The 21,912-nt window shown below is 42.7% G+C and overlaps 1 protein-coding gene across 1 annotated transcript in view; it reads left to right on the plus strand.

Moving 5' to 3' along the window:
• TMTC1 (transmembrane O-mannosyltransferase targeting cadherins 1) overlaps positions 1-21,912 on the plus strand; it is a 364,529-nt gene that overhangs the window by 92,397 nt on the left and 250,220 nt on the right. Inside the window, exon 6 of the mRNA XM_033953227.1 lies at positions 12,825-12,906. Within this exon, the coding sequence (XP_033809118.1) occupies positions 12,825-12,906 (82 nt within the window). The remainder of the gene's footprint in view (positions 1-12,824; positions 12,907-21,912) is intronic.

Here is a 21,912-nt window from a genome sequence, read left to right on the forward strand (position 1 = left end):
GTACAGAAAAGGGTCTGTGTTTGTTAACTGGAAGTAGGTTTGAAGCTGGCTGACTATCTGCAAGCAGAGACCAGCTGACCCTAATTAAGCAAGGCAGGAGAAAATCTTCTCCTGACTTATCTTTTGTTGTTTTTGTTTGCTGCATGCGTTTTAGCAATTTTGAATAGTTTAGTGGCCATGAGATTAGCCTGGCTCAGGGTTGCTGATATGGATGTTAACTTACAAGACTGGCAGGCTAACATCCCATGTCTGGAAGATTAGCTGACAGAGGTGGACAAGAGCCTGGAGGCGAACCGGAGGGAGAAACGCTCTCATGAGAGTGGTGTCTAGGATAGCTCCAATGAACTGAACATGTTGAGTCGGAATAAGATGTGATTTGGGGAAGTTGACTTCGAATCCTAGAACCTGAAGAAAAGAAATGATCTGAGATGTTGCTTGGACCACTTCCTGAGATGAAACAGCTTTGATCAACCAGTCGTCCATGTAAGGAAAGACTTGTAGGCCATGAGATATTTTTTTTTTTTTAAATCTTTATTAAGTTTTCAAAGCTAACAAAAAGTGCAAAACAATATACATACATATATTAATAATCATAATAAGCACTTATAATCAATCAGTAACAATACAGAAAGAATAAATCCCCTCTCCCTTTCAGCGTTTTCAGTTAAGGAATAAAACCAAACAAAAGAGATATCCCCCACTTCCCTGGATGTGTGTGCTAAAACAATAGAAAATAAAGATAAAAGACAACTATAAAGAAGCCACAAATGTCATCAATGGACCCCAAACTAATTTGAATAACTTATTATGCCCCAGCATGTCAGCGTTCATCTTCTCATACTTATAACATAAGCATAAATTCGCCCACCAAAAAGTAAAACTAAGGCAATCCCAATTTTTCCAATTGTGAATAACCATTTGCATGGCTATCCCAGTCATAATAAGGAAAAGCCGACATTTATATCTGTCCAATGGGGGTTTAAGATGTAATATCATCCCACAATGACTACATCATATGTCAGTGGAATTGATGACTCCAGTATGGTATTAATCTGTCCCCTTAGTGACCTCCAAAAGTTGAGTATCAAAGGACAATAGAACAACAAATGATCCAGTGTCCCTATGTCTAGATGACAGTGCCAGCATCTATTAGATTTAGAACTATCTAATTTCTGCAATGAACAGGGGGTCCAGAAACTTCTATGTAACAAAGAAAAAAACAAAAGGAATTGACCCCAAAATATCCACAAAGAAGAAAATCCAGAGAAAACAAAAAAAAACTTTGTGGAGTGACGATGTTCCCAATTGGACTTTATTTGAAAGTATCAAAGTTCCAAAGGTACACTAAAATCATCCACATAAAATAATTCCATCCACATAAAAGTCTTAAAGGACCTAGTCCGCTAGGGATACAGGACCAAACACGGTCCGCGTTTCGACAAAAAGTCTTCTTCAGGGGTCCCTGGGGGTCCTATAAAGGTGAGTATGTGGGAAACAATTGTGTGGTGAACCGGTAGTGAGACACTGCTTGCATTTGCAATGGAAAGCCTTTTCCATTGCAAATGCAAGCAGTGTCTCACTACCGGTTCATCACACAATTGTTTCCCACGTACTCACCTTTATAGGACCCCCAGGGACCCCTGAAGAAGACTTTTTGTTGAAACGCGGACCGTGTTTGGTCCTGTATCCCTAGCGGACTAGGTCCTTTAAGACTTTTATGTGGATGGAATTATTTTATGTGGATGATTTTAGTGTACCTTTGGAACTTTGATACATGTAACAAAGAAAAACATGTTTGTCTCATAGATACTGATGCTGTACATCTCATCCTCCAAGTCCAAATCCGTGGCCATTGAGAAGCAGAAATCTGCTTAATCTCAATGCTCCAAATGCCTCTCAGACTAGTTTTTGGTTTTTTGTTCAAATATTCCGATATTAATTTATACCACTTGGCGGCCTGATGCCCTAGGAAATCTGTCTGGAAGTATAGGCCTGGCAAGCTATACTGATTTTTTAAAATTATGCCACTCAGGGAACCCATTCTAAATTACCTGCTTCAACTGCAACCACTTATATGCTTGAGACTTTGAGATACCAAATGATTGTTGCGGTCGTGAAAAATCAAGCATTTTTCCATTTGATAGTAAATCACCTAATTGTGTATGCCTGCCTGCAGCCAATTCTTCCAGAGGATCTTAGACTCGCCAGTTTGAATCTTGGAGTTCAACCATAAGGATTGACACATGGATTGTTGTACTGGTACGGATTAGAGAATGACACGGTGAAAAAATTGGTCCCCGTCACCGCCCCGTCCCCGTCTCACCATCCTCTGCACCGCCCCGTCACCGCCATTCCCTTCACCGCCCCGTCACCGCCACTGCCACCCCATTCACCGCCCCGTCACCGCCACTGCAACCCCATTCACCGCCCCGTCACCGCCACTGCAACCCCATTCACCGCTGCATACATAAAAGCCTCAAACGGGTACGATTTTATATATTTTTCTTTATTTACGTATAAAGGAAACATTCTTTAAAACTTTAAAACTTAGTTAAATATTAGTTAATAACTATACAAAAACAAACACGACATGTACTTTTAATGCTTACAATGTTAGCCTACATGGTAAGTAGACGCGGCCGCTGTACCTAATCGCGGCAAAGATCTCCCTGCCGTGATTAGCATAGTGACCACGGCTACGGCTGCAAGTCTCCCCTCCCCCCAGGGATCACGACAGGAGGGCACCCAACCCCTCCTGTATGCTTCTCCTCTGATCCTCCTTCCCTCAACCAAGCATCTCTCTCTCTCCCTCCATGAGTCCAACTTTTCACTCTCTGCGCTCTCCCCCTTCCCCAGTGTAACATTTCTCCTTCCCTCCTTTCTGTCCTCCCCATCCATCTTGCCCTCTCCATGAGTCCAACACTTTCTGCCTCCTGCACACTTTCTCTCTCTGTCCTTGCCTCTTCCCTCAGTGGTATCCCTCCTTCGCACCCCACAACCCAACATGCTCTCTCCCCATGCACCATCTCACCTTCCCCTCCAGTGTGTAGCACCTTTCCTTTCCCTCCTTTTCTGCCAGGTTCAGCAGTACCTCTTCTCCCTTCCTTTTACTTCCCCCTTGTCCAGCAGTACCCCTTCTCCCTTCCCTGTTCCCATTGTCCAGCAGTACCCCTTCCCTCCTGTCCAACAGTATCCTTTCTCCCTTCCTTCTTCCCCTCCTCCCCTTGTCCAGCAGTACCTGGTGTACACTGGGCAGGAAGAGAAGCTCCGGCATCAGCGTCAGCTGACTAGCAACTTCCTGCAGCTGCATCTTTTGCTGGGACTCCTGTCTTCGTGTATCCGGCAGATATGCGAAGGCAGGTGTCCCATACGATGGGGGGTTGCTAGTCAGCTGACGCCGGAGATTCTCTTCTTTCCCAGTGTGCAAGATTGCGCCAGCGTCAGCTGATTTGCAACTGCCTGCTGCCGTCGCGTATGCCGGGACTTCTGCCTTCGCGTATCCGGCAGATACACGAAGGCAGGAGTCCCAGCATATGCGACGGCAGCAGGCAGTTGCTCAGATTTCGGGATCAGGTTGCCCAGTTGCAGTTGCCCAGATTGCGAGTTCGGGTACTAGACTGTGTATTCCTGTAGACCCCCCCCAACGGCCCTCCCGACAATCGCAGCAGAAGGGTACCCAACCCCTCCTGCTGGACCCCCCCCCAACGAACCCTCCCACCCCGGAACCCCCTTAGTCTTACTTTCCAAGTTGGACCGGACGGCTCCTCACACGTATGGCCAGCAGGCTTGCCTCCGTCCAAATGAGGCGGGCCCGCCCCTACCCTGCCCAACCCACAGGATCCTAGGGCCTGATTGGTCTAGGCACCTAAAGCCACTCCCGCTATAGGAGGGGCCTTAGGTGCTTGGGCCAATCAGGCCCTAGGATCCTGTGGGTTAGGCAGGGGAGGGGAGGGGCGGGCCCGCCTCATTTGGACGGAGGCAGGCCTGCTGGCCAGACGAGCCCTCGCTCGTCCGATCCAGCTTGGAAAGTAAGACTAAGGGTGGTGTTTCGGGATGGCGGGGTTTGTTGGGGGAGGGTCCGGCAGGAGGGGTTGGGCACCCTCCTATTGGCGATATAGGGGGCCGTTGGGGGGGCCGGCAGGAGGGGTTGGGCACCCTCCTATCAGTGATCATAGGGGGGCTGTTGGGGGAGCTGGCAGGAGGGGTTGGATATCCTCCTGCCGCGATCGTTGGGGAGGGCTGGTTCTGTCGGCATGAAGGGCTGAGCACCTTCCTGCCGGCGATCGTCGGGGGGGGGGGCGGGTTCTATTGGCAGGAAGGGTTGATCTGACAAATGCAAGTTGGATCGAGAGTAAATGCGGCAACGTGCGAGTTGGATCGAAAGTTGGAGGAGACAGACAACATGGCGGAGACATCTAACACCCGGTCACGAACACGGTGAAACACAGGTAAATAGCGGTTCCTAGAAGGGGGGACATTGGCCTGCGGGGACAAATCTATTCACCGTTTTTGCGGGCGGTGAAAGGATTTGTCCCCGCGTCTGCGGCGATTTGCTAATGAGGTCACCATAACCCGCAGCCAAACCGCAGCCACGCAGCGGTTCGCTGCGGGGATCGCTCCCCGTGTCATTCTCTAGTACGGATGTTAAATTATCAATAAATTTTAAGTTTTTTCAGGTGGTAAAAAAAATGCTATTGTCCTTATAAATTCTGAGTAATTTGATACTCAACACATGACATAATCATAATGGGGACATGAGTTACCATTCTAAATAAAGCCAATATGGAAGATGCTCCAAGACTTTAGGAAGGATCCAATACATACCCTGATGCAGAATAAATGCTTGATAGTATCTATAAAAATTTAGAAAATTTACCCCACCTGCCGCAATTGTTTTTTTGTAAAGATACTAAAGCTATTCTAGCAGTTTTACCCAGCCAAATAAATTTAGGGCTCCTTTTACGAAGCTGCGTTAGCAGCTTTAGCACGCGCTAACCCCTGCGCTAGCCAAGAAACTACCACCTGCTCAAGAGGAGGCGGTAGCTGCTAGTGTGGCCAGCAAATTAGCGCGCTCTATTACGCGTGTTAAAACGCTAACGCGGCTTCGTAAAAGGAGCCCTTAGTAAGAATACCATTAATTTTTTATAGAAGACCTTTGAAAATAAACCGACAACATACTCATTTGGTAGCAAACTACAGGCAAAATCATTATTTTGACAGTTTGGATTCTCCCCCACCAAGAAATGCTCACACATTTCTTTGACTTTCAGCAATAAAGATTTTTCATTTACTGTAATCGTGTCTTCCAATGTATTCAGAATCATAATACCTAAATATTTTATACCCTCTTCCTTCTAAAGGAAAGGGAATGGATCAAATAATCCTTTTGCACAATGCACATTTAACGGAAGAACCTCCAATTTGCTCAAATTTATTTTGTATCCAGAGAATTTACCAAACCTATCAATCAATTCCAGTAAATGCAGAATGGTGGATTCAGGAATCTTTAAATGAAGCAAGATATCATCTGCATAAGCAGAGATCTTATATTCCCGACTTGCATAAACATAATTTATTTATATACTGCAAATAAATCAGAAGTGCCTCCGCTGGGTCAGACCTGAGGTCCATCTTGCCCAGCAGTCCGCTCATGCGGCGGCCCAACAGGTCCAAGACCTGTGCAGTAATCCTCTATCTATACCCCTCTATCCCTTTTTCCAACAGAAACTTGTCCAATCTCTTCTTGAACCCCAATACGATACTCTGTCCTATCACGCCCTCTGGAAGCGCATTCCAGGTGTCCACCACACGTTGGGTGAAGAAAAACTTCCTAGCATTTGTTTTGAAGCTGTCCCCTTTCAACTTTTCCGAATGCCCTCTCGTTCTTGAATTTTTCGAAAGTTTGAAAAATCTGGCCCTCTCCACTTTCTCTATGCCCTTCATGATCTTGTAGGTCTCTATCCTATCCCCTCTAAGTCTCTTCTTTTCCAGGGAAAGGAGTCCGAGTTTTTCTAATCTCTCAGCGTATGAAAGGTTTTCCATACCTTTTATCAGACGTGTCGCTCTCCTTTGCACCCTCTCGAGTATCACCATATCCTTCTTAAGGTACGGCAACCAATATTGTACGCAGTACTCCAGATGCGGATGCATCATCGCCCGATACAACGGCAGGATAACTTCTTCCATTCTGGTTGTAATACCCTTCTTAATTATACCTAGCATTCTATTCGCTTTCTTAGCGGCCGCTGCGCACTGTGCCGCCGGCTTCATTGACTTGTCCACCATTACCCCCAAGTCCCTTTCTTGGGTACTCTCATTCAGTAACATCCCTCCCATCATATAGCTGTACCTCGGGTTTCTGCTTCCTACATGTAATACTTTACATTTTTCTACGTTGAACTTCATCTGCCATCTCGTTGCCCATTCCTCTAGTTTGTTCAAGTCCCTTTGCAATTCTTCGCAGTCCTCTTTAGTCCGAGCACCACTAAATAGTTTGGTGTCGTCTGCGAATTTTATTATTTCGTACTTCGTCCCTGTTTCTAGATCATTTATAAATATATTAAAAAGCAGCGGTCCGAGTACCGACCCCTGCGTAACACCACTCGTGACCTTCCTCCAGTCCAACTAGTGGCCCTTCACTCCTACCCTCTGTTTCTACCCGCCAACCAATTTTTGATCCATCTGTGTACGTCTCCTTCCACCCCATGGTTCTTCAGTTTCCGAAGCAGGCGTTCATGGGGTACCTTGTCAAAGGCTTTTTGGAAATCTAGATATACGATGTCTATGGGGTCTCCTTTGTCCATCCGTTTGTTAATTCCTTCGAAGAAGTGCAATAAGTTCGTTAGGCACGATCTCCCTTTGCAGAATCCATGTTGGCTAGTTATCAGAAGTTTATTTCTTTCAAAATGCTCATCGATATCTTTTATCAGTGCTTCCGGCATCTTCCCCGGAACCGAGGTCAAACTCACCGGTCTGTAGTTTCCTGGGTCACCTCTTGACCCCTTTTTAAAGATGGGCATAACGTTGGCTATCTTCCAATCCTCCGGGATCACGCCTGTTTTCAGGGATAGATTGCAAATTTGCTGCAGTATTTCCACTATTTCCTTCTTTAGTTCTTTCAGAACCCTTGGGTGAATTCCGTCCGGACCCAGGGATTTGTCAGTTTTTAATTTTTCTATCTGTCTGCGTACGTCTTAAAAGCTTACTTCCATGGATGCTAATTTTTCTGCTTGGTGTCCTTTGAAGATTTGCTCAGGGTATGTTGGATGTGTCCTCTTTTGAAAATTCATACGAAAAGAACATGTTAAGTCTTTCTGCCACTTCTTTCTCCTCCTTCCCCTGTACCTCCTTTGCCTACTGTATAGCCAACAAGGGTTCCAGAACAATATCAAAAAGCAAAGGAGACAAGGGATATCCTTGTCTAACTCCCCTTTCCAGACGAAAACGCTCTGAGAAAGTATTGTTAATATATAATCTGGCAGAAGGGGAACTATACAAGGTTTGAATTATTTGAATAAATCTGGATCTCTCTTTCTCTGCCCATATCCTAATAGTCTGCTAAAATTTGTTGTTTCTTTCTCTATAACGTTACCAAAATTCTTCCCTTTCTTTCTGAGCATACTATTACAACCTTTATCCAAATTCGTTATTACCTCCTACTTAGATTACTGCAATGTGATCCTTGCAGGTCTCCTATTAAACCATTTTATTCACCTTCAATCTGTTCAAAATTTTGCCACATGACTTATTTCCTCCATAAGAACATAAGAAAGCCATATTGGGTCAGAACAATTGTCCATCCAGTCCTGTTTCCGACAGTGGCCAATCCAGGTCACAGTACCTGATAGAAACATAGAAACATGACGGCAGAAAAAGACCAAATGGCCCATCTAGTCTGCCCATCTGCAGTAACCATTATCTCTTTCTTTGAGAGATCCCACATCCCACCATCTCTTCCAGGAGACTGTTCCACACATCTATCACCCTTTCTATAAAAAAGTATTTCCTCAGATTTCTCAAGAGCCTGTCACCTCTTAACTTCATCCTATGCCCTCTCATTGCAGTTTCCTTTCAAATGAAAGAGACTTGACTTATGCACATTTTTATTACGTAGGTATTTAAGCCTCTCTATCATACCTCCCCTCTCCCGCCTTTCCTCCAAAATATATAGATTGAGAACTTTGTCTGTCCCCATACGCCTTATCATGAAGACTACATACCATTTTAGTGGCCTTCCTCAGGACCGACTCCAACCTTTTTATATCTTTTTGAAGGTGCAGCCTCCAGAATTGTACACAATATTCTTTTTTTTTTTTTAGTGCATAAAATTTTGGCATATTTCACAATATTCTAAATGAAGTCTCACCAGAGTCTTATACAGAGTCATCAATACCCCTTTTTCCTACTGGCCATATCTCTCGCTATGCAACCTAGCATCCTTCTAGCTTTCACTATCACCTTTTCAACCTGTTTGGCCACCTTAAGATCATCACATATAATCACACCCAAGTCCTGCTCTTCTATCATTTACATAAGTTCTTCACCCCCTAAACTATACCATTCCCTCGAGTTTTTACAGCCTAAATTCATGACCTTGCATTCTTAGCATTAAATATTAGCTGCCAAATTTCAGACCATTCTTCAAGCTTCGCCAGGTCTTTCTTCACATTATTCACACCATCTGGCGAGTCTACTCTATTGTAGATTTTGTTACCATCCGTAAAAAGGCAAATCCTACCCGACAACCCTTCAGCAATATCATTTATAAAAATGTTTAAAAAAACAGGCCCAAGAACAGAACCTTGAGGCACACCAGTGGCAACATCCCTTTCCTCAGAGCAATCTCCATTGATCACTACCCTCTATTGCCTTCCACTCAGCCAGTTCCTGCCCCAGCCCGTCACTTTGGGACCCATTCCAACGGCACTCAGTTTATTTATTAGACATCTGTGTGGAACACTGTCAAAGGCTTTGCTAAAATCTAAATACACCACACCTAGCGCACAATTGGATCCTAGTTTTCTTGCCATCTATCCAAATCTCTGGTTACCCAGTTAAAGAAATTGATCAGATTTGTCTGACAAGACCTACCTCTAGTGAATCCATGTTGCCTCCGGTCCTGTAATCCACAGGATTCCAGAATCTTGACCATTCTCTGTTTTAAAAGCATTTCCATTAATTTGCTTACCACAGAAGTCAGACTTACCGGCCTATAATTCCCTGCTTCTTCCTTACTTCCACTTTTGTGGAGAGGGACCACCTCCACCCTTCTCCAGTTTTCCGGTACCATTCCCGACTCTAGAGACTCGTTGAAAAGGATCTACCAGAACTTCCCTAAGTTCCTTCAGCACCCTTGGATGTACACCATCCGGCCCCATCGCTTTGTTTACCATAATTTTAGTTAGCTACTCACAAACACAATCCTCTGAAAATTGATCAAGTTCTATTACTCCTCCATCCCTATTCACGTTTGTCTTCTGCAGTCCCGCTCCCGGCGCTTCATCCGTGAACACAGAACAGAAATATTTGTTAAGCAATTCGGCCTTTTCATTATCAGCTTCTACATATTCCTCCCCGTCACCTTTGAGTCTCACAATGCCACTTTTGAACTTCTTCCTATCACTAATATATCTGCTGCTACATTCATACAACCTCTCTTCTCAAGTAACTTCATTAGCTCCCTATCCATTTCTTTAAACAGATTAAACTCTCAAACTCATCCTACTGACAAGTACATTCATTCTGCAGCACCTCAGTAGCTCTCCTTTTTTGCTGCTCTTTATTCCCCTATCCTAAGAAGAGTCTTTATTAAACTTTAAAAGACATCTAAAGGCCCATTACTTTGAATTAACTTTCCTTTATTCAGCTAACTGAAATCCTTTGTTATAATTTGCATAGTAAAGTATTTATATTGGGAATGTGAGTGTACTATATTCTTATCCTTGCTTTTTTCCTCTTTTCTGTTTTTTAATGGAATTCTTTTCATTATTTATTATTATATTGTAAACCACTTTGATCTCATTTCTAGCCTAAGCAGTATATTAAGTGTTTAATAAACAAACATCTGTGCTCTCCACTGATAACTCCAGATTTAACCAAGGGTGTAACCAGCCCTCCAATTTGGGGGTTCCTGGGGTGAACTGGGAGGGGGGTGGCCCAACACATTGTTCCTTTCTCATCCTCCACTCCCCTCTCCTGGCATACCAGACATTCCTTTGCTGTCGGGGATGCCAATGATCCTCCAGCCAAATAAAGTGAGTGTCTCTGCTCCTCTCCTCTTTATATTGTTTCTTTAACCCTCTCCAAAGCAATGGGTTACCTGGTAACCGTTACCATATATACTCTAATATAAACTGACCCGAATATAAACTGATATAAAGTGAGGTAACCCTTTCCCCCCCAAAAAAAAAAAGAAGGAAAAAAGGTTGACTCGAATATAAACCGGGGGAGGGGGGGGTAATATTTTTTTTTTTTTTAAATTTTTATTTATAAAATTTTCATTCTTACAATAAATAAATAGCATAATATTTAATTTATAATAATTATAGTTGTATGTACAATATCATATCATATATATTGAATCCCTTTCCCCTGTTATTTGTTTTTTCATTTTTTCTCATATTAATTTCTATATTTCCCTCCCTAACCCTATATTATTATTATCAATGTGTTAAGATATCTGATCTTTAGAATATTTTGTCAATGGATCCCATATTTTCTTAAAATTTTTTATATTTCCTTGTTGTAATGCCAATATTTTCTCCATTTTGTAAATGTGACACACCGAGTTCCACCAGAATGTATAATTTAGCTTGGTATAATCCTTCCAATTTTGTGTGATTTGCTGCATGGCAACTCCTGTCAATATTAAAAGCAGTTTGTTATTGTTTGCTGATATTGGACTTTGTGTTCTCATTGCAGTACCAAATAATATGGTATCATATGAGAGACCAATATGATTTTCTAGTAATATGTTAATTTGGGGCCAGATTAAATTCCAAAAGACTTTTATGCAAGGACAAAAAAAAATTAAATGATCTAATGTCCCTACTTCTATTTTACAATGCCAGCATCTATTAGATCTAGTATTATCTATTTTTTGCAAGCGCATCAGGGTCCATGACACTCTATGTAATAAAAATATCCATGTTTGACTCATAGATGCTGACTTTGTTAATCTTAATCTCCAGGACCAGAATCTTGGCCATTGAGATGCAGAAATTGTCTGTCCAATCTCAATGCTCCAAATATCCCTAAGTCCAGTTTTCTTTTTTTTATTTAGAAATCCATATATTAATTTATACCATTTTGCGGCTTGGTGTCCCAAGAAATCCGCCTGGAAACATAAAACTTGCAAACTATATTGGGTATTAAGATCTTTCCATTCAGGGAACCCTACCTGAATGGCTTGCTTCAATTGCATCCATTTAAAATATTGTGTTTTATTTAGTCCAAATTTATTTTGCAATTGTGAAAAACTAAGCAAGGAACCTTCTGATATGACATCATTCAATGTTCTTATTCCTGCATTTATCCATTGTTTCCAGACGATTTTAAATCCGCCAATTCTGATCCTGGAGTTTACCCATATTGATTGATTTAGAGATTTAGCTATTGGTTCTGGTGATAGGTTACTTATGTATCTCAATGTTTTCCAAGTATCTAAAAAGATTCTGTTATCTTTATATCTCCTAGGCATTGTTATGGTAATTAGATGTTCTGGATATAAAGGGAACAGGAGCTGCCATTCTAAATACAGCCAATCTGGTACATTTTCCATGAGATCTGGGAGGATCCAATACATACCCTGTCTTAAAATATAGGCTTGATGATACCTATAAAAATTTGGAAAATTTACCCCCCCTTCCACAATTGGTCTTTGTAATGATACTAACCAAACAAATTTTGTAATGATACTAACCAAACAAATTTTGTAAGGGGGTTAATATTGAAGTGCAGTGCCTTGCCTTGCCTTGCCCTGCCTTGCCCTGCCCTGTCCTACCAGGCTCTGCACCCTGTCCCCTGCCCCTTGATCTGCATCCAACCTCCTCACTCACTCCCTCTCCTGCCCTGTACCCTACCCTGCCCTGCCAGGTTCTGTATTCCCCCTCCCTCATGATGCCTTGCAGGCTTCCACCGGGCCTGCCGTAGGTCCTGGTGGTCCAGCAGTGGGCTAGGACTGCAGGGATCCCTTCTGCCTCCTGTCCCAGCCAATTCTAAGAATTTTTACCTCTCTTCCACCTCCCTCGCATATCTTTGGGAATCCCTGGTGGTCCAGCGGTGAGTGAACTTCCTCCGCTCCTGCCCGTGCAGAGCCGCTAGCTGATTGGCTGCCGTGAGTTCTTGCAGGACCATGAGAACTTGCAGCATCCAATCAGCTAGCAAAGGAAGGTCAGGAGCAAAGGAAGGTTGCTACTGCTGCAGTTCACCACTGGGCCACCAGGGATTCTAAAGGTATGTGGCGAAAGGGAGGTAAAAATTCTTAGAAATGGCTGGGACAGGGGTGGGAGGGATCCCTGCTGTCCCGGCCCACCAGGGATTTAAAAGGTACATCGGGAAGGGGGAGGGAGGTAAAAGTTAGTAGAGTCGGCCGGGACAGGAGACTGAAGGGATCCCTCCTGTCCCAGCACACTGCTGGACTACCAGATCTCACGGGTGGCCTGAATATAAACCAAGATCCCCATATTTGGGCCATCTTTTTGGTCCCAAAATCTCGTTTTATATTTGAGTATACATGGTATATTTATGTGCTATTGCAAAAGAAATGGATGAATTAAATTTAATTGCTCCAAGATTAAATTGTGTTCCTTCTTTTTAACTTTCAGGTACCTGATGATAACTAACAGCCAGAAGTATTTATATACAGCAAAACCATTTTTAAAGAGGGCTGCTCTGATGCTTTGTTATGTAAGTCTAAAACAGTAAAGGTATTCTTTGTGGTTAATAGCAAAGCACAATTTTTCTGATGATGCTGTAATTTCTGTTCCCTAGCAAATTAATGGGTAGATATTCAGTGAAATGGATTTTTATACTAGTGAGGCAGTACATGGAGGTCTGTCCTGTACCCATGTGAATATCATGAAAGCAATACAAATTAGTGTGAGAAATTCTCAAATCTGGTGAATGAGTAAACATTCAAAGAAAATTTTTTTTTACCAGAGATTGTCATAAATATGAAATAGGCACATTTGGTCAGAAATAAAATAATATCCTGTATAATATATTGGTCTTCTCTGTTGTCTGCTTCTCTTTACTACTCTGGTCCCAAAGCTATGTTGATCTGTTAACACTGTAGGAAATTGTAATAAATATTATCCCAGGACAAGCAGGCAGCATATGGGTGACGTCATCCACAGAGCCTGGTACTGACATTGTAAAAGTTTACTGTCACTTTAAGCTTTAGAAAGCTTTAAGATTGCCCGCACTGTACATTCATGAGTGCCTTCCCATCTGATGCCAGCTCACAAAGTCATCAGTTTTTCGTTTTCCACGGAGTGAAGAACATGTATCTAAACTTTGTTTAGTTGAGTTTGCCTTCCTGCTTCTTATTTTTCATAAATTTCATTATTTCTTTCTTGTTGCTTGTTTATCTTTTAAATCCTTTGCGATCAGTTGGCTACCTGGGAGGCAAGGAATGTCAGGGGGTCAAGGAAGTGGAAGCTTTTGTTCATGAGCATCTGGCATCCCTACTTGAAGTCCTTGCACCCAAAGGGCTGTAGTGCCATACTAACGTGGTTGTCCTAATTTGGGCTGTTTGCAGTTGACTGGATGGAGAGTACCTGGGGGGATGGATGGAGAGTTCCTGGGGGTGGGGTGGGCCATTTGAATTTGGCTATGAGACTGCGCTCTTTGGGTAGGGTGGGGGGAGGTCTTTTTGTACATTTTGCATCTGATATAATAGTTTTCCTGTTGAGGGGGGATGGGATGATGGATGGACTACTCCATGGTTCATAAGAGTCCAGGGCCCTGGTCTGCTTTGGTTTTGCTTCTGGACCCAGGTCTGTTAGTGGGGAGTAGTTGGATAGGTTGTTTTTGTGTTGGTTTTTTTTTGCATTATGTATATAAAACATGGTGATGACTGTTCTCTCTGCTGTGGAAGATGTTCCATTGTCTCTTCCTGACTTTGATATGTTTAGTCTGTTTATGATTGTTTCGCTATTTTCATCAATAAAATTGTTTGAACATAAATCCTTTGCAATTTTTTTCTCCATGGCATTTCCTCCTGCAATGCATTTTATTCTTTTTTTTTCCTTGCAGACCACTTAATTACATCACCAATGGCACTCCATTCTTTGGAAACTTCAGACTAACCCAGTACTTGGCAAAGTTTCTTCAACACTCTAGAGTACTGCTGTTATTCCCTATCGTGGCTCTTTGTTCCTCTGGCTTTTTCTCCGACCTCTTTATGTCCTCCTTCGTGCTTACAATCTGACATACATTCATTGAAAGAATGCTCTAGTGCTTGGAACACCTGCCTCATGACCGTGAAGTTGTGAGTTCAACTCCTGGTGCAGCTCCATGAGACTCTGGGCAAGTCATTTAACATTTTATAGTTATTCCTACGTACTTTTTTATTTTTTTCAAATCTCTGACGACTGCTATGTTGGATTTTAATTTTTCTGGTGCTGTTTTCTATTTTTTCAAATACACAACATACTTTCTTCCCACGTTCCAATTTTTCCGACTGTGCTAGTGGACTTCATGTTCTACCGCCACTAGTTCTATCTTCTACTTTTGGGTATACCCACATTCTCACTTCACCACAGCCATTAGGATTGCAAGTGGTTTAAGTGTTGACCTTAACATCCACTAGAAATGTGCTCTTTAAATTTCCTTTAAGATTGTAATTTTTTTCTAACTTTTCTACTTCTTCATAGCCACCTCATTCTTTGGTGGCTTACCTGCCTCTCTAGCTTCTAGAGCCATTTGCAAAGCTGTAGCACCTTGGGTTATGAGTTTGGACTCTGCACTTCCCCTGTGATCATGCACAAGTCCCTGAGGTCTTCCTGTGCCTCTTTCCATTTCTAAACTTCGCTCAGACATACAAGCCTGGTATTAGGACCAAAACGCCAAGGTTCAAGTTCTAGGTGACTTCTGGTACATATATATGTACTTATTTTCTTATTCCAAAGGCTATGCCTTTCCTGTCTGGTTCTCTTCATAACTATTTTTCCAAGCCATCCGGTCACCCCAAAGTTTGCTTCCATTGGATTACATTTCTTTCTGGCTTTACTCCTTTTTCTGACTGAATCCACATTCTTGGTTGTTCTTTTCATTACACTTTCCCTACCAATTCTTTGAATAGGAAACGGTCTTATTTCTCTGCATTAGCTCGCTAAAGTCTGAGGTCTATACACTCTGTTATTTTTCCTCTGTACAGCCTGTAGCCAGATTCTGTGCATAAATTTGCATATTCCGCTCTCTAAAATATCAATCCTTATGACTTCGGCGGGAGCATTTAATAGTTTCTATCTCCTGTTCACTGTTTATTCAGCCACCTCTCAAATAGTTCCTCCTTGTTTCTTCCTGCATATATCATAAGAGAAACTGCTTCTCCTCGGCTATTCTTCCATTGGCTCTGTTCTCTTTACAAGACATTCCAGAGCTTTCCGACAGCCCCCTGGCAGAAATGTTCACATCTCACTCAGTCTTCAGTCAGATTGTCTTTCTTTTCAGTTCTCTTCTACCATCTATAATATGGAATTTCTCTCCTTTCTGTGCTTTTGTTCCCAGTTTCATACTACAGCTTTAGTCTATTCAATAGGAACCACCCTTTCTTTTTGTTTTTCCAATTTTTTGTTTATCCTTTCATCTCCTGTCTTCACAAGAGGAAACAAATAGCTTTCTGGGATTTTTGCTTCTGGCACTCCTATAAGTGACATTTTTTCTCTTACCCTGTCTACTCTTCTCCTTGAGTCCTTCTAGTGTCTCCTGCCTTTCTGAGGTTGTCTCCTTTTTTAGAGCTTCCCTACAAGTTCCTGTTCTTATATTGTTACCCTTTCCTCTTTCTGAGGAAGGGTTATATGCCTCTTATTATTTTCTTTTCTTTTTCTTCCCTTGCTCCACCTTCTCAAACAGGACAATATATCTGCTTTTGAGCAGAGACCTTCATATTTCTGTTTTATTTAGAGGCCAACACTCCCTCCATCCCATTTCGTAAGCTAGGGAGTCCCACATGTGAGAATATACTGCCTGCTTGTCCTTGGATAAAGCAGTTACTTACCGTAATGGGTATTATCTGGGGAAAGCAGGCAGATATTCTCACATCCACCTACCTCCCCTGGTTGGCTTCTTCACTTGGGCATAGAACTGATAATCTTGCAAGTCGGTAGTGCGGGCTCCATGGATGACATCACCCACATGTGAGAATATCTGCCTTCTCTGTCTGAATAATACCCATTATGGTAAGTAACTGTGCTATTCTAGCAGTAAAGTACGATTAGAATGACTGTTTTCAAATAAATGGTCATATGGAGTATATAACTGTGGATTTAAGGCTCTTAACTAATATTCTTCCTGAAGAGGGCTAAGGGGAAACATGACTTATGTTTTCAGTCAAGAAAATTGTTGAATGAATTTTGAGATCCAAGACTTCTGTTTCAGATAACTAAAAGCTGTTTACTTAGAAGTTATACAGATGTTAAAATGATTAAATGTTGAACAAAGGTTTTTGGTATGCAATGATTACATTATGTATTTCTGTTGTAGATGACAGTACAGAATTGGCTACAAAATTAGGAAATGTATGAGCATGTCTTTTAACCTTTTTATCTTACTCTTTTGATATAGATACTGAAAAACTTGAACTGTATTATACATGGTATGATTATCTTGTTTCTGTCTGACTGAAGATACTTATGGTAATTCATGTTCCAGTGCAGTAGGAACCGACATTCTAGACAGTAGGGTTATTTCCCTTTAGTCACGTGTTGCAGAAGGAATCCACTCTAGATTTTCACTTTGCCTCTATAGTATTTCACTGATCAGTTTAGCACCCTCTGCAGTTTTTTCCTTCTGCAATGCATGAATGCAGTTGTGTGTGCTATGCTCTTCCCATTTTATTGTTTTAATTCGATGTACTTTTGTCCCCTTTTTTTAATGCTTGGAGTGATTTTAAAGCTCTGCCTGTTTGAGAATTCACAGACTTCAGTCTGTAGCTGACTGGCCAGCCTGCATAGTTTTCTCTGGAGCGCAGGGTCATCCCTGAAGTGACTCGCAAACTGTTAGGCGCCCTTCTGTTACGTCCCTTCCAGATTCCATAAGCTAGGTGTTCAGTCCCAACCCGCAGTCTGGGTGTTGCAGAATTCACATCTTTTCACAACATATGCTGCACACTCCCTAGTGGTAGAAACAGTTTCAATTTCTGCAAGCAGTCTGGGCAGAAGTCTTTTTCTGTTGCTCTGCTTCTGTTTCTTATTGTTTCATTTAAAGTTCGTTTGTTTCTCAGTGGCTTCAGTGCCTTGAGACCCGTCCCCGGTGGTCCACTTTCAGAGAAAATGATGCAGTCTTACTGAGCCGGACTGCAGCTTCACAGAGAAACTCTGGTGATCTGTGAAGCCAGCCTGCTGTGTGCCACCTTCTGGAAGTACCCAGGGTCTCTCCTGTGGAGTTTTCTGGCCGGTGACCCGACAGTCGCAGGTTTCTAGCGCAGGCTTAGTGCATATAGACAGAAACCCACCCAAGTTTCAGGGTGCAGGCTGCCTTTCCTGCCCCCGACCGTGTGGCAGAGGATCTGTGGGGCGGAGGTTGGGGGTTGGTCACCAACCGGCTGGCATTCCTGGTCATTTGGAGCTGTTCTGAGGCAGAAAAGTCATTTTCTTCATTCAGCTGCTGAAAAACGCTGACAGACAGAAGGCTGTGTGTCTGTGAGTAACTCCATTGTTTCCTATGGAAACTTCGGGGGTGGCTTGGAAAACGTTTTAAAACCCGTTTTTCACAGTTTCTGTGGGTAGGATTCAGGTACCCCACCTCCCCAGACCCCATATCACTAATTTTTATTTTTGGATGTTTGTTATTTTTGCCGTGAATTTGTGACGGCAGCCATCTTTGATTTTAAAATTGATCTTTTTTTTTTCTTACTTTAAATTCTGCCTCAAAAACTCCTCAATTTTACTCAAAATCAATTGGGATGGACTCCTCAGCCCCTAATCTATTGGATTTAGACATTGATTGCGCCTGATGGGTGCCAGATCAGTGAATTTGAAACGCATGCCATAGCACACTGAGGGAAGTGGCAGGAGCTTTGGATTTTGCCTCCTCATTCTCCTCTTGGACTGGGGAGCCGGGCTGGGTCCATGCCTTCCAAAGAAAATCTCGCCCAGGGGCCGTTCTGGAGTCTGCATTCCAAGTGTAGGGACTCTTTTGACATGCAGCATGTACCTCTACAATGCCCTGCCATGTTTGCGGAGTCGGCCTTATCACTGGATTTTATTTGGCTCCTGTGAACAGCGTTCCTCTGACTCCACTCGTTTGATGCAGCCAATGAGGGTGTCGGGCCTTTTTCGGTTTATGGCATCTGTGGCGAAGCTTCCTTTTTGGAGCTCTCTTGTCTGGCCCTGCCAGTTTTTGATTGCAGTATTTGCCATGCAGATTTTATGTTTCTTCTGACTCCTGCCACTTGTATTTCATTAGGATCCGGCTGATGCCTTTGCTGAGACTGGTCTCCACAGCCTCCAAGAGCGTATGGATTTGGAGGTGATGATCCTTTTTCGCATTTTATTTTTTTTAATTTTATATTTATTTATATCTTTATTAAATCATTACATGTATAACACTCATTCTAATAAAACAGAGTAAATTTCAGAATAGAAAAAGAAAAGGAAATTATTGAACTGAATAGGTAATACTATGGAATAAATCTCTTCCTCAGACCACAACAATATAGAGAAGAGAAACTGATAATTTGGGAGAAAAGTTTGCAATAATAGATAGTCAAGAAAAGGCTTAAACAGTTGAAGCTTGACTAATTCATACATTTCTTATCCTGAGCTATTGGTCAGCTTCTTAAGGTCCAAAAAGGATCTTAAATGTTCCGGGAGGAAAAACACATATCTTATACTCAAATATTTTAGTATGCATTTGCAGGGATAAGCAAGCAGGAAGGTGGCACCCAATTTTCTTGTTTCATCTCACATTGCTAAATATTCTCTCCGTCTATCTTGCGTACACTTCGTTACTTCTGGATATATCCATATTTTCTGACCACAGAATGAGATTGCTCCCTTCTTAAAGAAAATTCTCATTACAGATGTAAGATCCTGTTCAAATACAAAGTTCACCAATGATATTGCTCGCTCTTTAACTTCTGAGAAAGAGTTTTCCAGAATCCTAGTCAAATCCTGTAACAAATCTTCATTCCCAGAGGTTGATGAAACATTTTGAGGGGAGATATTTTTCCCCTTAGAAGTTGGAAGAAAATAAGCTTTATTAATGGGTGGACAATGGAAAATTTAAATTTTCAAGAAGAAACTTCTTAAAGATTTCAATTGGTGACATGGCTGGAATCTTAGGACAGTTCAAAATCCTTAAATTTAAATACCTGTTAAAGTTTTCCATTTGCTCAATCATTCTTTGAAGAAAATTCTGGTCTTTAACAATGACTGATATAGATTATTTCAAATGACCAGTTTCTGTTTTAATTTTTTGCAAACACTCCTGCTTAGCTTTTCTATAATAGAAGAAAAAGCATCAACTTTTGAAACTACCGCATTTCCCCAAAAATAAGACACTGTCTTATATTAATTTTGGGCCCAAAAAACGCACTAGGTCTTATTTTCGGAGTAGGTCTTCTTTTTTTTCATGTACAGTTATCATCTCTCCCTTCCTCTCTTGCACCCCAATTCTTCCTCTTTCCTTTCTTTCCCTCCCCCCTCCATGTGCGACATATTTCCTTCCCTCTCACCCATCTCCTTTTGCCTTCCCTCTCTCCCTCCCAAACCCCTTTCTATGTAATTCTATGTCTTCTATACAGAAATCAAGCTGTCTGAAGGAGTTCCAGGCAGCTCCCGTCCCATCCCTTGTGCAGCAGAACCCTTGCCCAGCTTCAATCCCTCCCTTCCTCCCATTCCCCCGTACAGCATCTTTCTATCCCCCCTTGCGCAGTTGAACCCCCACTGTCACTTCCATTTCTTCTTCTCATTAGAACGCCGCCAACCACGAGACCAATATACCTTGCAAACGGCAGCATTGGCAAAAATCTAATCAGGCTGCTTTGCAGCCTTCTCTTCTCCCTCCTTGGTGTTCCTCTGTCGCATCACTGATGAGGTCATCAGCAATGCGGCAGAGGAACGCCCAGGAGGGAGACGAGAAGGTCACAAAGCAGCCTGATTAGATTTTTGCCGATGCTGCCGTTTACAAGGTATATCGGTTTTGCAGTCAGTAGTGTTGTAATGGGAGGGAGAGAGAAATGTCAGCGGGGGTTCAACTGCGTGGGGGGGTGGAGAGGGGAGCGCTGCTGCAGGCAACTAGGGCTTATTTTTGGATAGGGCTTATATTAAGACCTACCCCGAAAATCATTCTAGGTTTTATTTTCGAGGAAACACGGTAGTACCTCCATATCTTGTGAGGTCTTTCCAACTTTCGCATCCAAGCCATTAATAGCCTCATAGAGCATTTCCCAGGTAATTGGTGGTTTAAAATCAGGCTTCCCTGCCTGAACGCTGATCTTCTCGGCCTTCAATTCTCCCTCAGGTGAGCCACTGTCAAGGTCTAGCTCCGGGTTTTCCTCCTCTTCACTCCCAGAGCTAGTCTCCTCTCTCCTTGTCCCTGCTGGCATTGGACGTTAGAGTGACATTTGATCTAAGGAGTAGAGTGCTCCCATGCTCAAATTCGCCACAGATCCTGCCTGCCAATTAGGTAGCTGAGGTCTAACGCCAATCTGCCGCTCAAGCAATTGCAGCAAATTTGGAGTAGCAGAGAGCGCTGGTGACATCGCAGCTCTCACTACTCCCTTCCTTTTCGAGTGTGGCATTAATGTAGTAGGAAAAAAGGTTGTAGAACGCTGCAAAAATGTAAAGGAAAGCGTGAAGCTTCAGAACTGTGTCGGTGTCTGTCCGCCATCTTGTTTCTCTACTCCCTTCTTCGCATTTTCAGCGTGTTTCTGCCCGCCTCTTTACGACTAATATTCTGAAAGAGCTCCATTTGGATTTTTTACTTTCCAGGCTGGTCCATTCTCCTGTGCCTTTTCCATTCCATCACAGATCTTGGGACAGGTTTCAGGGCAATGTGATCCCCGGACAGCGTTTTCCAAACTGCTACAACTAGGTCTCTGCTTTATCACCTGAATCCTGCTCGTTGGCAGGTCTGAACAGCCTGAAGTGGATTCGGCTGCCAGCATGCAGCCTTACCTAGTGCTGGGTAGTGAAGTTTCAGGTCTCTCAGAATTGCAGGAGGCTGTTATGATACACAATATTCTTTTCTAGCATCCTCAGATAGCCAAGTGGCGGTGGCCACTTCATTTCTGGTGTGTACTTGTCATTATCCCAGGATAAGCAGACAGCATATTCTCACATGTAGGTGACATCATCCACGGAGCCCTGGCAGGGACAGGTTTAAAAGTGTATTGCCATTTTAAGAACTTTAGAAAGTTTGCGACTGACCACACTGCATGCGCAAGTGCCTTCCTGCCTGATGTAGACGCGTAGCTCCTCAGGTCTTAGTTTTCTGTGGAACTAAGAACTCATATTCTTGAATGTCATTCAATTTTGCCTTGTTGTCTTCCCACTCTCATGTTCCTTTTTTTATCGTTCTCTTTTATCCTCAGGTTTTATTTTTTTTATCTTGTAAAAAAACAAACAAAAACCAAAGCAGTGTTTGTTTTTTTTCCCTCTTGTCAGCGGGTCCTTTTTTCCATCTCAGCCATTGAATTTAATTTGGCTGAGGAAGTCTTCCCGTCAATGTCCCACCCATTGACGG

This window comes from Geotrypetes seraphini, chromosome 7 (genome assembly GCF_902459505.1).
Source record: "Geotrypetes seraphini chromosome 7, aGeoSer1.1, whole genome shotgun sequence".
NCBI classification, from domain to species: domain Eukaryota; kingdom Metazoa; phylum Chordata; class Amphibia; order Gymnophiona; family Dermophiidae; genus Geotrypetes; species Geotrypetes seraphini.